The sequence below is a fragment of the Rattus norvegicus genome, chromosome 4, assembly GCF_036323735.1.
Source record: "Rattus norvegicus strain BN/NHsdMcwi chromosome 4, GRCr8, whole genome shotgun sequence".
Classification (NCBI taxonomy): Eukaryota; Metazoa; Chordata; class Mammalia; order Rodentia; family Muridae; genus Rattus; species Rattus norvegicus.
Window position 1 is genome coordinate 156333915 of NC_086022.1, and position 15076 is coordinate 156348990.

A 15076-nucleotide genomic window follows, 5' to 3' on the forward strand; every position below is an offset into this window, starting at 1 on the left:
TGCGATCCCTGTGGGGCTGGGGAAGACGCCTGATGTTTCTCCTTGATGTCTGAATCCTGGTTGCTTCGTGTATCATAGTTACTAAAAACGATACCCACTCCTACCAGTACTTACTACAGCCAAGACACTTTGCTGGATGCTGGGGGTGGGTGAAGGGAGGGCACAAAAGATGGCTTCTGTCCCACAGCTTGCCCATGCCCCAGGCCACACTGTCCTGATCCTCACAGCGCTTCATCCAGCGAGAGAGAGCGAGCGCCCAGGACCTCACAGCCCAGGCATTTGTATCTAATCCTTAGGCTAAAATGCTCTCCACCCTCACTGTTCATACATGAGCACCACTGTATGCTCCTGGAAGGATAGAAAAGCACATCATCTCCTTGCTTTTCCATACCTCAGCCCTTCCATACTCCGACCTTGTCTTCCAGTCTATGGTTTCCTCGTGTGACCATAACCTAGTCTGTTGTCCTTCTCCAGGACTTTCAGAGTTCTCATTTTGCATCCAGAAAGCAGAGGAACCAAAGAAGGATGGAGTCTAGGGCTGCTGGCTGGCCAACCCACTGTCCTGCAGCCCTAAGGGCCTAAGTTCCTCAGAGGGCGCCGTCAGTGTTGTGTGCCTCAACCTCACTGACAGCGGAAGTCTGTGAGCCCACACTCAACCAAAGCCCTGTGCTCCTGCTCCAAGGAGCCTGCTCTCACCTCGCACACAGAAGAGCGACGCTTTGGAGACGCATTGCAAGACTACAAGCAGAATTTTACAATTCTTCCTACTTTCTCTGACTTATTTTTATTTGAAGCATCTTTCCCTCCATTAAATAAGGAAACAAATCCTGGGTTTAGTTATTAATGCTCTTTCCACTGTTCTTCAGCCTTGCCTTGTTGGAATGCTTGATAACTATAACTTTCATATTTTTATCCAGCACCTTCTCAAAATGGGGGACCAGGCAGAACCAGGGACAGTGGTCACATTCCCTGGATGCTGACCCGATGGAAAATGCTCAAGATTTGGGGTTTTGTTTCTGTTTCACAAGTTTCTACTTTTGAAAAACCCACCTGTCTGTTGTCATCTAATCCATACAATCCTGTCTTGTCACATAGATAACAAGAGGGATTTTGCCAAAATGCTTTAGTAAAAGTCAGGCTCATTGCCCACTGCTGGTCCCAACCCAGGATGATAGCTTGCATCAACGTCCCCCCATAGGAATGAAGATAGTTTGGCTTTACTCAGTCTTCCTGGCTTACAAAGATTTGCCTTGTTCTCTGGCCAACACTGTGTTCTTCAGGGCCGACACACATTACAAGCTAGCCGGGCCATTGGCAGTAACTGACGGCCTAGTTCCCAATCTCGCTGGTGAGAAAAGCAACAGCCAGAGTGGTTCCAGGGCATCCCTGAAGGAACCATGAGGACTGGATCCCGGATCTACCGCTCCAAGTTCAAATCTGTTTCCCGATAGACTCCAACAGTTGCATGGCCCTCCAAGCCTGTGTCCCTCTCCCAGGAGGGAGGTTCTGAATGCCTGCAACTGGATCGGCCTCAGAAATCCTGTCAACCTATACGCAGCCACGGACTTTGCACCTTCTTTGGCTAGTGTATGCCTTAGAATTGGGTTTTCCCCTGGAAGGCCTGGAACTAAAGCTATGTCTTCTGGGTAAAGCTTCTGATGACAGCCACGTGTTTAGAGGCTTGCATAGAGGCTTGCATCTTGTAAGGGGCAGAGACCCTGGATATACTAGCTACGAGCTTTGTGGTGCAGGATGTGAACCTTGCCCCATAAAGGACAGGATGGGAGCTAAGCATGGCCTCCTGAGGAACTGGTCTCTAGGGAAGGGCAGTTAGGTAGCTCAGCTGGGGAGAAACATAGCAAGTGTACCTGCGGGTCCCTGGCACCCTGGACAGTCCCCAAAAGACAGGGCCCTTCAACCACCCTCCCCACCCCCCTGGGAGGCCCTGGGTACCTGTTTATTCTTTAGGTCAAGGGAGAGTTCGTACTCAGAGGCAGCAGGAGTGTGGGAGCAGAGCGCCGTCGCCAGGGCAGGCTGCTGCTGGCCAGGGGAGGCCGCGCGGAGGGGGCCAGCCCGTGGGGAGCCCACCGCCCCTGGCCGCTCCTCCTCCTGCTGTAGCTCCGGGGCTTGAGCCTTCGGGGCATGGGCACTGGGTCTGCCGGCTGCCACCGCTGCCACCACGGAGTCCTCCATGCCCCCACCGGCCTGGGCACAGGAGCCATCACTGTGAACAGAAGGCAACGGTGCTCGGTTGGGGGAGAGGGGGATGGTGCATGTGGCCTGACCTGCCTGGTGCTAGTCCGTTCCAATGGGAGGGGCTAATGGGATATCTGCTGCCGCTCCTCTAGGGAAGGGCTCCAATGGCTGGAAAGAGCCGCAGGCAGGGGTAAACCTGAGCTTGGGAGGGTTCTCCTGGTAGAGAGAGCACCTGCGGCTAGGAGTCAGAACAGGAGCAGAATGGTGAAGAGTGACGGGGCCCACATCTGGGATCCTCGTCTTAGCATCTCGGCTACCCTGGCAGGTAACTTAATGACCCAGCACCTGTTCGAAGTCTGGAAACGGCCATGTTAACTGTGCAGGCTTCATGGGAAGTGGAAAGGTGTAGTTACTGCACATCTTCAAACGGCCTGGCTTGTGAACACAGCGCTAACCACTGCGGTAGTCACTGGACTGGCTTCATGGCCATCACTTGGAAGGTTTACTGGGGACTTGCTATATCTTTAGGCGGCTTTTAGGGAGTGATATTAGAGGCCAGACTTGGGGCTGGGCCTATAGAGAGGAAGCAGTTTGCTCTGCTGGGCTTAGAGAGGCCTCTATTCTTTGCTGGCTCTTTCCTCCCATGGAACCCTCAGCTGGGTGAGCTATGACTGCCTTCCTCTTGCCTACCCTAAGAAGATACAGAGTTAGTTATTCGGGCTGCTTCTTTCTCCACTAGCCTCCAAGCTGTGCCCTACTTCAGAGCTAAGCCCTTCTCTAAGAGGCCCCTCAGGATGACCATAGCCATCCTGCTCTGTTTTAGAACACCGAGCGCTGTCCTCAGAGAGTCGTCGGATACTGCACAGTAGAGAACAGCGGTGTAGTTAACAGGCAGCTCCAGTCCCTGACTGTGTGGCACTGGTCACGTTGCTTTGCCTCTGAGGCTGGGGTTCCTTATCTGCGTAACCAGGGTTAATACTGACTTTAGTGAGTTACAGTAAGGAACACAGGAGTCTATGGACATAAGGTCAGTTCTGACCTCAGCGAGTTACAGTGAGGATCACGGGGGTCTAATGTATAAGAGAGTTAGCACGGGCTCCATGCCGAGCGAACTCTTCTTTCTACACGGTCCCTTCTTAGAGGCCAGACCTGGACCTATTTGATTCTTATTTCCCCGCTGAGAGCTGAGCGGATGATAAATGCACACAGTTACTGATGTATGACATGAAACAAACCGAGGGTCTGGAGAATGTCTACAGCAGACAGCAATAGAAGGTCAGGTTTGGAGGAGACCTTAGGGTCATACAGTGACGCCTATTCAACTGTGATGGAGGAGGAGCAGGCGGTCAGTGAGGGAGGTGGTGCTGGCACTGGAGAGCTGGGAAACCTCGGGAGTTAGTTCTTCCAAGACTGCTCCCTCCCTCAAAGGTGCTCTAAATTGCTAGAAGGCCCTTTCCCATGCTTTCCCTGACCTTAGGGAACAGAGAATGTCCTAACCCCCAGAGTTGGGATGAACAACCCTCTCATCCCCATCTCTACCAGCTGTCCCAGCCCTTCTTACTCGCCACAGATGAAGAAGAACTCATGGGCGTGCCTCAGCCACAAGGAGCATCACTTCACAACAGAGCACTCCAGTCCACCACTTCCTGTGTGGTCACTGGACAAGCCCCATGGTGGGGTGTGGCACCCTAGACATCTCTCATGTTTTCTCACCTATAGTCACCAGGAAGTTCTTTTTGCCATCCCACTTCAACTCCTCTTGCTATAGCATATATCTCCTCTTCCTCCTAAGTGCTTGGAAATGGTCCTCACCCACAAATAGGTCCCCTTGCCTCCAGGGCTAGGCAGAAGCACAGTCTCACCCTTCTTTTCTCCAGCCTGTCCTTGCCGCTTGGCAAGGACACCCACAACTACTTGATCCTCTGGGAACTGGGCACTGCTCAGGGCACACAGAGGTTTATTTTCTTTGGTTGTTGACATGTGCCTGTCAAGAGGCTTCATGGAGCTGTTGTCCTTTGACAGCCATGTTCTGCTCATGACACTGTAGGTTGGTGGATAAATCTTGGCTTTGCCTTCCTTCCCTGGGCTCACCTATAAGCAACATGATGGGAAGTGGCCATGAGCCCCCTGAACTGCTCTCTGCAATGTGGTCAAGATTAGATAGTGGAGAGAGATGATCATGGCTTCACTATTAGGAAGCATGAATTAAAATTCTGCTCTGCTCCTGTCTATGTGACCTTGGTCCATTAGCCACCTTCTTCGAAACTTTATCTGTTCATCTGCAGAATGGATAAGTACCTTGCAAGGCTTTGCCATTAGAAACAGATAAGGCATATACCTAGTGCCTAGCTCACACTTGGGCCTTAAAAAATAGAAGGGGATGGTTTGTTTCTGAGCCAGAATTACACAGCGTGAAGTATTTTGAACTAGAAGGCATCTTCCCACCTTTGGTCTACTGTTAGCGTCCACAAAACTGAATGACAAGGTTCTCTATGTAGCATATGGCCTTTGCCAGCCCCCCAGATAGACTGGCTTCCTTGATGCTTACCTATTCTGTGCACAGAAAAAAGGTCCTGGTTCTGAGTGTTATCACTTGTGGGATTGTTGGCTCCTCTCTGCTTACTGCCTCCATGCAGACTCCTTGGTGGTGCCTACCACAATGTGACCTTCCCTGGAGAGGTATTGTCTAGAGTCCATTGTTTAAACCTATGAATCAGACCCTTGACCATGGAGCAGAAGAGTCCTCCATGCTCATAAGTTTTATTTTGTTTTGTCTAAGCACCAACAGAATGGGTCATATATCCTATTTAGATGGGTATTTGAAGAAATGCTGGGATTTCATTTTGGAGCCATTCTTGTTAAACTATTGCAGATGGAGGACTGCCTACTCTAACCTAGAGATGGTGATCTTAGGTGCACATTGCCTTGTATTTGAACCCATAGCAACGATTCTTCCAGGACATAGGCTGTGTCTCTGCAGCTCCTTAATGGGTCAGGTTCTAGGCAGCCTTAACACTAATTCTGTTAATGGAGTCATTCACTCATTCTGCAGATAAAATAGCTTCCTTACAGTTTTGCCTCTGAGAGTGTAGAGGGTATCTAGGTGATCTCAACTCCCTTGGCCCCAGGGACGATGCACTTGCCCTGGACATTGCTAGCGTGTGAGCAGAACTGTTCCTTGGTCTTGGGCACTCACTTGAAAAGGCCAAAAAGTAAAATGTGGGTGGCACTGAAAGGAAGGGCTCTGAAGAGGCTTAGATTCTGCCCATGTGACTTTAGGCCCATATGTCTACAAGGGCCCAGGCACCACTAAAGGCTCGCCCCTACTTGAGACTACAGTAATTTACATATGGGAAGTGAAGGTCTTCGGGAGACTGAGGAACAGTGTGTTGCTCGGAGGACCATCACACGTGACCAGCAGCAGATGACCCACATGTCAGAACTAAACATCACATATGAAGAAGGTCACTTAGATGGGAATTAGCCTGTGATTTGAGGGTCACTAGATGCCTGCTATGCATGCCCCATCCTGGCCTATGTCAGCATAGATAAGTCTTTCCCTGAACCCAAAGGAACTTGGTTTGTAACTTCTCCATTCTGCCCACTGTGTCCACTGTCAGAGTCACCTTCTTGAAATGCAATCCTCTGCCTGGAGTCCCTTCCCCCTCTGGGGGAAGATGTCCATTACAAATAGCCCTCTGAATGACCTCTCCACTCCTCCACTCTGTCGCCAAGTCTGCCAAGCCCTCTCAGATCCCCGTGCATCTCACAGGATCCTTCTCTTCCTGTACAACCTTTCTACACACTCTGTTCTCCTTGTGAACTCTTTCGGGACTCATTTAGTGCCTGTGGGAAGAGCTGATCCTCCTTCTACGTCCTCCTTCTTACCTTGGACGGGTAAGTTTTGACACTTGATTCTCTTTCAGTAGTGACATTCTAATTATTTATCAGTGTACCTCTATTCTCCTTTAGACTTCCACGCGCGCCCCCGCCTTTAAATCGCAGGTACTTATTACATGGGGATGGCTCATAAGATGTGTATAATAAATGTTAATGGATGGGTGAATGGACAGGTGGGTAGATATATGTTGCTTAATCTTTACTATTTTCCCAAGGGAAGAAACACTGGCGTATGCTTCAGTATATGCTATAGGATTGGTTTCTTGCCCATCTACTGAGAGTGCTGTGAGAGATTCTCTTTGGCTATGGGTACTATCATCCTTACCACAAACTACATCAGCAATAGAGAGCTATCTGTCCCCAAGTCATCCTCCTCAGGAAGGCCCACACCACCAACTAAAACAGAGTTATTGAAAGTCCGTTGAGACCCACTGGGACTCCCCCTCCACCCAATGCTTATAACATTGTCTAAGACTGGTGGACGTTTTGCACTTACTTGGACTTTGCTTCTGCTCTGTCCCTCATGTCCCTATGGAGGTCGCCTAATTGCAGTGCAAGTAAAAAGTCGACACATGGAGGTCACAGTGTGCTGCCTGAACTCATAGTGGAGGCCCAGCTTGCTGCTTCTCCGCTTTTCTGGATGACTAGGATTATCTTTGCCTTTTGATCTCAGACCTATAGATCATTTCCAAGACCCAAGTGCCTTAGCTAAAATCTCTGGGAAATGCCTACAGCCTCACATCCAGCATGTTGCGCTGTACGTACCCAAGAAAGAACACTTATTCGGAACAATGGGGACTGGGCAGTGGTCATGGGGAAGTTTCTGTGCCAAGGGTCACAGGTAAACCGTGTCTATAAAGCTCTCTCAGGGAGCTGACTCCCCTTTTGTGACTGTCCCCTTTTGGCTCCTTAGGGGTCTCTAGTAGATCCTACTTTGCAGTTTCAGGAGCTGGAGGAGACAGGGGTTACTTGAAAACAGGAGAGGGATGGGGGCTTTGTTTGGAGAGGAGACCACCTTTCCCAAGCAGAGGCTAGCTTGCCTCGCAGCGCTGCACACTGAGGTCAGGTGATGAGGAAACATGCAGACCCCAGGGCTCGGTGGCCTCTGCAAGGGCCAGATGTGTATATTTTTGTACCACTGCAGTAGCTATAACAATAATTACCAGGGACCTTGCTGGAAGGGTTTTGAAAGCTGAAGGACTCCCCTCTCATGTCGAGGCTCCTCCTGAAGGCCTGGACACCCACACTACATCACTCCCGACTCTGCCACTCATTCTCAAAGCTCTTCTGGGACAAAGAAACAAAGCATTTTCTAGACAAAAGCTAACAACACACTTCACATCCCCTCAAGATTTTTCATCCTTTACTAAAACACATTTCTTTCTTCCCCTTTCTTTGAATCAGTGGAGTGGTTTTAGATGGTAGGAATGAGCGTAGGGAGCCAAGTGTCTTTTCAGGCCCCAGATGGGACCAGGGAAGGGCTGAGATTAGAGAAGGCCAGTGTTAGTGACAGACAAGAACCAAGATGGGGAGAAGGCTGAAAAATCCTACATAAAGTGGGCAGAACAATGTGGGGCTGATCTCTCTTCCTTCTGTGCTCTCTGGCACTGGGGCACCGCCCTCCCTTAGTGGACTCTGCTTCTTCCTGTGTGGCAGTATTTTAGACAAGACATCTCAATATCTGGAAGGAAAGAGAAGCTGCCTTTCCAGTTTCTGAGCCTTGTGCACCACCGGAAGCCATACTCTTCCTGTCCTGCTCTTTCTCACAACCCTCAGCCCACCCCAGATTCCTATGCAGAAGCCTCCCATGTCTTCCTGAGAGCATTTAACATAAGCTTCCCTGGTGCACAGCTCCTTGACCACCTTGATCCAATCTGGAAGCTAGGTCTGGTGTGGAAGCCCTGGGACACAGCTCCTTTGCGGTGATAGTCTTGTTCCACCAGCCCCCTAGGGCCCTAGTAGAGATGTTATTTGCTTTTTCTGTTGGCCTCATGGAAGCTTTGGCCTATTGGCTGCCTAACAAGGGGCTGCTGAGTTTTGTTTTGTCCCCAGGGCTTCCTGTTAATGTGAGAGTAGCTTCGTGTTTGAGCGCCATCCCTTACTCTATCATGCCGAGGTCACAGAGGTGGTCATAGATGGCTGGCCTTGGTGGAGATCTGGCAGCTCCTGCTTTATCCATGCAACAAGAGCCATCAGCCATCTGCCAGCTCCCAGGACACTCTAGGCAGCTTGTCCAGACAACATCTCCTATGGACAATGTCTCTCTTAGACCCCAACCCCAACCTAACTGCCTTGTATGTGAAATCTTCATGTTGCCAAGCTTGTCAGGTTCCCACAAGCATGATGGAGTTCTGGTATTAAAATTGAGTTCTGAGGGCCTTCTCTGCCCTTTGCCACCACACAACACAGTTTCAGGAGCTCGTATTTCTCGAATCCTGTTAGACAGCCGAGGAGCACGGCGAACCACTGGAATTGTCTTGCCTCATCTGCTAGCCAGTCCTCCAGGAAGCTCCTGTCTTCTGACACCTTTGCCTCCCTCAGCCGTATGAGGAGCCTCCAGAACTTTCCCTGAACATACACACACCCTAATGGAATGCCACAGCTGGTCCAGGCAGCACTTAGGATTTCCAGCCGCACGTGCACTGTGTGTGATGCATTCCAGCATTTTGAGGCTGAAGACTCAATTGTCTATCCACAAGGAACCCTCCCTCCTAGGGCTTGTTAGACTGACTGCGCAAACCTTGTGCATGTGACTTATCCGTGAGACAGGGCGGGGTTGCGTCTTCCCTCCTATAGCGTCCCATCCTTGTGCTTTCCTCCTGCTCCAGCCCTGGCCACCCACTTTGCTTCTTCGTCTTTGTCCCTGAGCTAGCTCTAAGGAAGGAAACTGTTCACAGGCTCCGTGTAATCATATGCCACAGGAAGGTCTTTCCTCACAGGAAGACATGGAGTAGGGACTTGTGGGAAAACCGTAGCCTGGTACCAGACTCATGGTTTGAGGTCTCAGCCCTCGGCCGGTGGCACTGTTTTGGGAGCTGTGGTGGTCTGTTAATCTCCCTTGTCAATGTAGTGAGATCTAAAGTCACCTGGGAGACGGGACTTCTGGGCAGGACTGTTGGTAATGATTTTGTTAGAGCAACTGAGGTGGGAAGGTCCGCTCACTGCTCTCTGGGCTGGAGATCAAGACTGTATGAAATGGGGGAAGTGAACTGAACACACACTTGCGTTTCTCTGCTCCTCAACTGTGGCTGTAACATGGCTGCCGCCTCAACTTCCCGCTGCTGTGACTTGCCTGCTTTGGCAGAGCTTAACCTCAAATTAGGAGCCCAACTTCTTCCTTGCGTTGCTCTTGTCAGGGTACTTTGTCAGAAGAGCAGTCAAAGTAACCAAGGTGGGAGGGTTTGGATCCTGGGAGAGCCAGGATCCAGGCTGAAGAAGAGAATCACTAGGAGCAGGGGTTTGGAGGTTATACCCAGCCCCTGCTTCCTGCCTCTTTCCCTGCTTCCTCACCCTCCATAATTTGCACAACCCCTACCACAAGTTCTCACTGCCGTGAAGTTGTTCAGTTGACCTCCATCATGGACTGAAACCTTTGGAAGCCTGAAGCATTTCTATCAGGTACTGTGGTCATTATGAAAGGTAACCACTGCAGGACTGGGTATGGCAGCATCACCAGTAGAGTGAATGTTGCTTCAAACAGTCTCAGTAACTGTGAGGCAAGACTCCTTACTGCATCCCTGGTGCCCCTCTCAGCTTCCCTCCCACGAGGCTGTTCTAGAGTCCTGCCTGGTTTTCCTTGCTCCAATAGAAAACAAGGTATGATAGCCAACTGGCTTCACTCTTTCCCGCAGTCCTAGTTGAGAGGAATGCCAGCCTGCCACAGTATGAGATGAGGGGCACTGTCCAAAGCCTCTCCGCTGCACATTGACTTTGGGAGGAAGCCTCGGAGAGCCCAGCTTGCTCAGCAGCTTGGGGGCAGGACTGAGCCATAAACCCTTCACTCTTGAGATTAAATTCATTTCTCCTCTCCAAGGAGCAGACAGGCAAGCTCTGCGCTGGCAAGTAGACTTTTCTGATACAATGCTTGTCTCTCTCTATTATCACGGCCTCCACAGTGGCATCCCAGGTCTGCTATAACCTCTCCATCTCCTGCCCGATGTCTAGAAAATCCCCCAAATCTGTTGCTCTGGTTGTGTGGCATTCAACTGAGACAATCCTTTTATGATTTCTGCCTTAAGTAAGACCGTCCACTCAGAGTCTGTCTTGAATGTCAGGCTCTTTTCAGCCACTGCTGTATTTGTCACAGGTGAGAACAGACCTCTTTGGATGAGGGTCCCTCCTGGTGAGCCCACCATTTTCCATGCCTAAACAAAAAGGACCTCTCTGAGGGGTCTAGCACAGTTACTGTTGGAATTTAGACCTGAAGTGCTCCCCCAAACCGTGTTTTGGTTGCTAGTTTGTGGGACTACTAAGAAGCAGAGGGACACTTAGGAATGAGGTCTGGTGGGAAGACGTCAGGGCACTCTTTAGAGGGATAGTGATACCCCAACCCTTTCTCTTCTTCTCTGTTCTCTTTCCTCCCTGTGAACCCCTCTCCCTCCATCTCACTCCTTCCTGGCTGCCATGAAGTAAGAAACTTCCACCATCACGTGTTCCTTCCACAATACGTGGTATTCCCAGGGGCCCTGAAACAATGGAAGCACAAGACCATTGACTGTAGCCCTTGAAACTGTGAGCCAAAATATTCCTTAATACTTTAAGTTGTCTTCTGCTGGTCCCCCTGGCTATTGATTTAAACACTTCTCAAAATTTTGCTCCCCAGCCCCTTGAGTGTATCTGTGTGTGTGTGTGTGTGTGTGTGTGTGTGTGTGTGTGTGTGCATGAGTGTGCTAGAGCAGAAGTGAAGGTCTTAAGTGTTCTATGTAAGTACTCTATCATCAAGCTTTCAAGAAGCTAGCACCCACTGAGTTCTTAGGACATGTCAGGCACCTTCCCAACTCATCATCATATTTAATGCCCCACAAACATCGCAAAGGTGAGAGCTATTGCTTGTCCCTGCCTCACATTGGTGAAGGTGAGACCCATTAAGTCACTTAACCAAGGTTAAGTTTGTAGGCACCGTGCCTAGATTCGAGCTTGAATTTGAATTACTCTAGTCGTCACTGTCACCTGCTCCACATTGGACTGTCATGAAGTCTCCCTGCATCCGTCTTCTACAGACAAGCGCTTCGCTACTCCCTTGCCTCTGGAGGGCACCAAAACCCACTGGGGAGCATCCTTTGACCCCTGGAGAGGAAAGGGGACTCATGTTTTTAGTTATATACGAATAAAATCTTGCTCACTGAGGTGATTTTCTATCATGAACTAGACATTGTGGAAATTATAAATTATTTTTATGGCTGGATGATAGGTTAAATGATAAGTAACGAGTAAAAGTGCCTTTCAGAAGGGAATTAGGCAAAGCTCAGGAAGGTGTGAGTTAGAAAATCTTCAGGCCTTCGAGGAGAGGATGGTGCTCACGGGAGCCAGAAAAGAACATCGCAAGGATTCGCCTTAGACAGTTTCAGTAAATAAAATTAAAACAGCTTCACCAGAAAACTGGGCCATCTGCGCTGATGATGACCGCTGTAGGAACCCCAAGGTACTCCTGGGGTGTGGTTCATTCTGCTCTGGAACTCTATGAATGGGCTTTTGATGGGACCAAAAGAGAGAGGCCGCACAGCTTCTCAGGGTCAGATTTCTTCCCCTCCAAGACCTGGTGCTCCTCACCCCTTGACATGGCTCCGACTCAGATGGACACTGTCTGTCTCTAGGCTACTCAGAAGTCCCAGTGAGGAGCACGGCTAGACTTCCATGTTCAATCCCCCTTTTCTCTGTCCTGCATTCTATATTGGGGAGGTTTAAGTTCCCACCTGAGGACTAGTGGGTCAGCCGTGCCATACCAGGGCAGGACACTGCAGGATCCCCGAAGGAGGTCTCCTTTTTTTGGTCTCCTCTGACATACATCCTCCGTGGTGTGAGGACACTGAGGATCCAGGGCCAGGGGCCTGGCAGGTTAGGGAGCTACCCCAGGTATCTTGAAGGTTATCATGGGAAGATGCCCCAGCAGTGTGGCCTGGATGATCTCTTTGGCTGGTTTAAATCGGTGGGTAAGGTGGGTTTCAGGCAGCCTCTGGGCCTCAGTGACTACAGGAACAGGCATGCGAGAACTGTAATTGTTTAGTAAACACAAGCTGGTCCACTGATCTGCTTCAGGCCCATTACAGCCAGCTGGGTGAAGGCTGGAGGTGGATGAATTAGGGCTTTCCCCAGGCCAGTGCAGGATCTCTGCCTCCCAGAATGATCCCGCCTTGAGGGTACTAAGTAGGTTCAGCATCCTGCAGATCTCTAGGACCTGTTTGTAGGCATCACTGGTCAGCTGGTTACCAGGTAAGGCATGTGAGTCACTACCCAAGGCAGGAATGGTTTTTCCTGGAGGCCCTGGAAAAACTATAATGCTGCATACCAGAGGAGGATGCAGGCTACCCTCCCTCCCTCCCTTCCTTCCTTCCTTCCTTCCTTCCTTCCTTCCTTCCTTCCTTCCTTCCATCCTCCCTCCCTCCCTCCCTCTCCGTCTCTCTCCTTCTTCCTCTCCTTCTCCGTCTCTCTCTCCCTCTCCTTCTATGTGGGAAAACATAAAACCCAAGGCATAAAGAAATAGAATAGTAGAAGGCTGTCCACTCAAATATTATCAGTAGTTAAGGCAGTATGATCAGAGAGCATTTCCATTTTTCTTTTTGCATCCACTAGACTTTCAAAAGGAAATATATGTGACCTCAGATCAAATGAAATGGCTAGATGGGTTTTCCCTGAGCTCTAGAGGTGGGGAAATAATCCCAGCGTCAGCATCCGGGGAGGTTAGGCCTTGGGGTTGAATCAGGCTCTGCCACATTTCACTGGTCACTGTCCTTTTGCCACGAGTCCTTGTGTGCACTTGGACATCACATCTTTCTCGCAGACATGGGTCTGGATGACTGCTTGGAAAAGGGGTGAGACAATAGGGATGGAGCAGGCACTAAGGGAGAGCTCTCCTCTGGATGCTGGGGCCCCAGGCTTCCCAGCTGTGAGTTCCTCTTCCCCCTGCTGGGTTTCCTCTGCCACATGCCAATCCTGCCACCCACCTCCCATTCCTCTAATGGAAGCCAACTGTCCTCACCTCGGTCCTATTACCACCCACGGAGAGAAGTGGGCTGCAATTCTGAGAGCTGCTGGGAGGCGGCTGGCCAGCTCTTGGGTCATCCATTGTACTGAATGTCACTGGTAGCTGCAATTACAAGCCTATTCAGCTCCCAGAGCACAGCCCTGGTTTCACAGTGGAGGAAGGGAAGGAGGGGGCCAGCACCAGGTCCCCAGCCAGTGTTGGGAAGAGAGGGAGAAGCTGGCACATGGCTGCCGTTTCCTGCCTGGTCACAGGGATGTGATGTGAGGCAATGATGTGGAGTGAGGCTCCTCTAGCTCCCCAAGCTCCCACTTGAGGGTTCACTTCCTTGGCTAGCAGGCAGAGGCAGTTTGCCTGAGCTGTGTGGGAGTCAGTCTTATTGGTGCCCACTGCAATGCTGCCTCTTCATCCTGCCTCAGCACCCTCTGCCAGTCCACGAGGGCTCCTTTGCACCTGGCTCCCTGGTGCCTGTCCTGCCTCCCTTTCACAGACAAGCTTTCAGATTTCCTCATTTTCAGCTCCTCCCTCTCCACAAGCAGCACTCTCTGGCAGGTTCCAGGTCTAGAGAGAGTCATTCCTGACACAGCTGCCAGCTGGGGACCCTGGGAAGCTGTCCTTTCTTCCCTATGACTGGGCTTCTTTGCCTCTTTGGGAGTCAGTGTGGGTCCCTCTAGACCCCTGCGACTTTCTGTCTACAGCGTTGGCCTCACGATAACACAGTGGAACAGATAGGTAAACTCTTGCATCCCCTAAGAGAAGAGGCCAAGGATTAAGAAACAGGTAGGTCTCTAACTCAGCCCTGCAATGAGAGAATTGAGATGCTACAAACATTTGTTGACCTTGACCTCATCTGGAAAGCAGAGGAAAAAGAGGAGGAACTTCCAGAGTTGGATAAAAGATCTTTGTCACTCAAAGTCTTCTGTTGAGACCAGTAAAGCTTACCTCCAGAAGTCCTCTGTCTGGAAACTGACAGAGATGGTAGGAAACTGGTCTGGCCATGACAAGGAGTTTACAGGTAGGCCAGAGGCTCTAGCATGCCTGTGCTAGCCTCTTAATCTGGCCTTTGGCCTTGACACAGTCTTCTTGATGAGCATTGGGGAAGTTTAGTCTATTGTCTCTGGAGGTGGGATGCCTGGTCCAAGGAAAGGGACAAAGGGGCCGTGGAAGGCTCAGGAGCAGATGTTGGGATTCTAATGGGAGAAAATTTGTCTAAGTTTGGAGTTTTCCCAGAAACCGAAAGATACATAGTTGTTGAGCAGTTCCTCCCACAGTATCCAAGAAGCTGACATCAGGCCAATAGATAAAACAGACTAGAAAACTATAAACCAGACAGACGGGACTTTAGCTGAAATCTGGAGACAGGCCACTGAGCTGTTGCTCTGTCCATGTGGGGGCCTGACAGTCCTCCCGAGACACTCCTGAGAGCCTCCCACCTCTTGTCCTCCCTCCTCCAGCACTTCCAGTTTCAAAGCCTATGGCCTGAACCTCTGGTAGAGGTACAGCAAACCTTTGGGAAGTATGAGAAGGGGTTTCCTACCATCCACTCTAAGCCTTGAAAACCTTCACCCTTGCAGGGTACTGCACTCCTTCCTGATACTGCTGGATACAGTGGGTCCAGGGCAGTCATACAGTAGGACACAGAAGACTGTGAGCGTGGGAGAGAAGCAAGGAAAGAGTGTGCCCCACCCAGGCCTAGCATCCCTGCTTACCCTTCCCAAAGGACTCTGATGCTTAGGCTGTACCAGCACAATGTTCGTCGAAGATGGCATTGACTGCTTGGGA

The 15076-nt window shown here is 50.5% G+C and overlaps 1 protein-coding gene across 5 annotated transcripts in view; it reads right to left on the bottom strand.

Moving 5' to 3' along the window:
• Positions 1 to 15076, bottom strand: part of Iqsec3 (IQ motif and Sec7 domain ArfGEF 3) — a 96357-nt gene that overhangs the window by 50875 nt on the left and 30406 nt on the right. For 4 of the 5 annotated variants that reach the window (XM_063286403.1, XM_063286401.1, XM_063286402.1 and 1 more), the window contains 1 exon segment: positions 1954 to 2224. The exons of the other annotated variant lie outside the window; for it this stretch is intronic. In XM_063286403.1, coding sequence (XP_063142473.1) covers positions 1954 to 2224 — 271 coding nt within the window. 5 annotated transcript variants of the gene reach the window in all.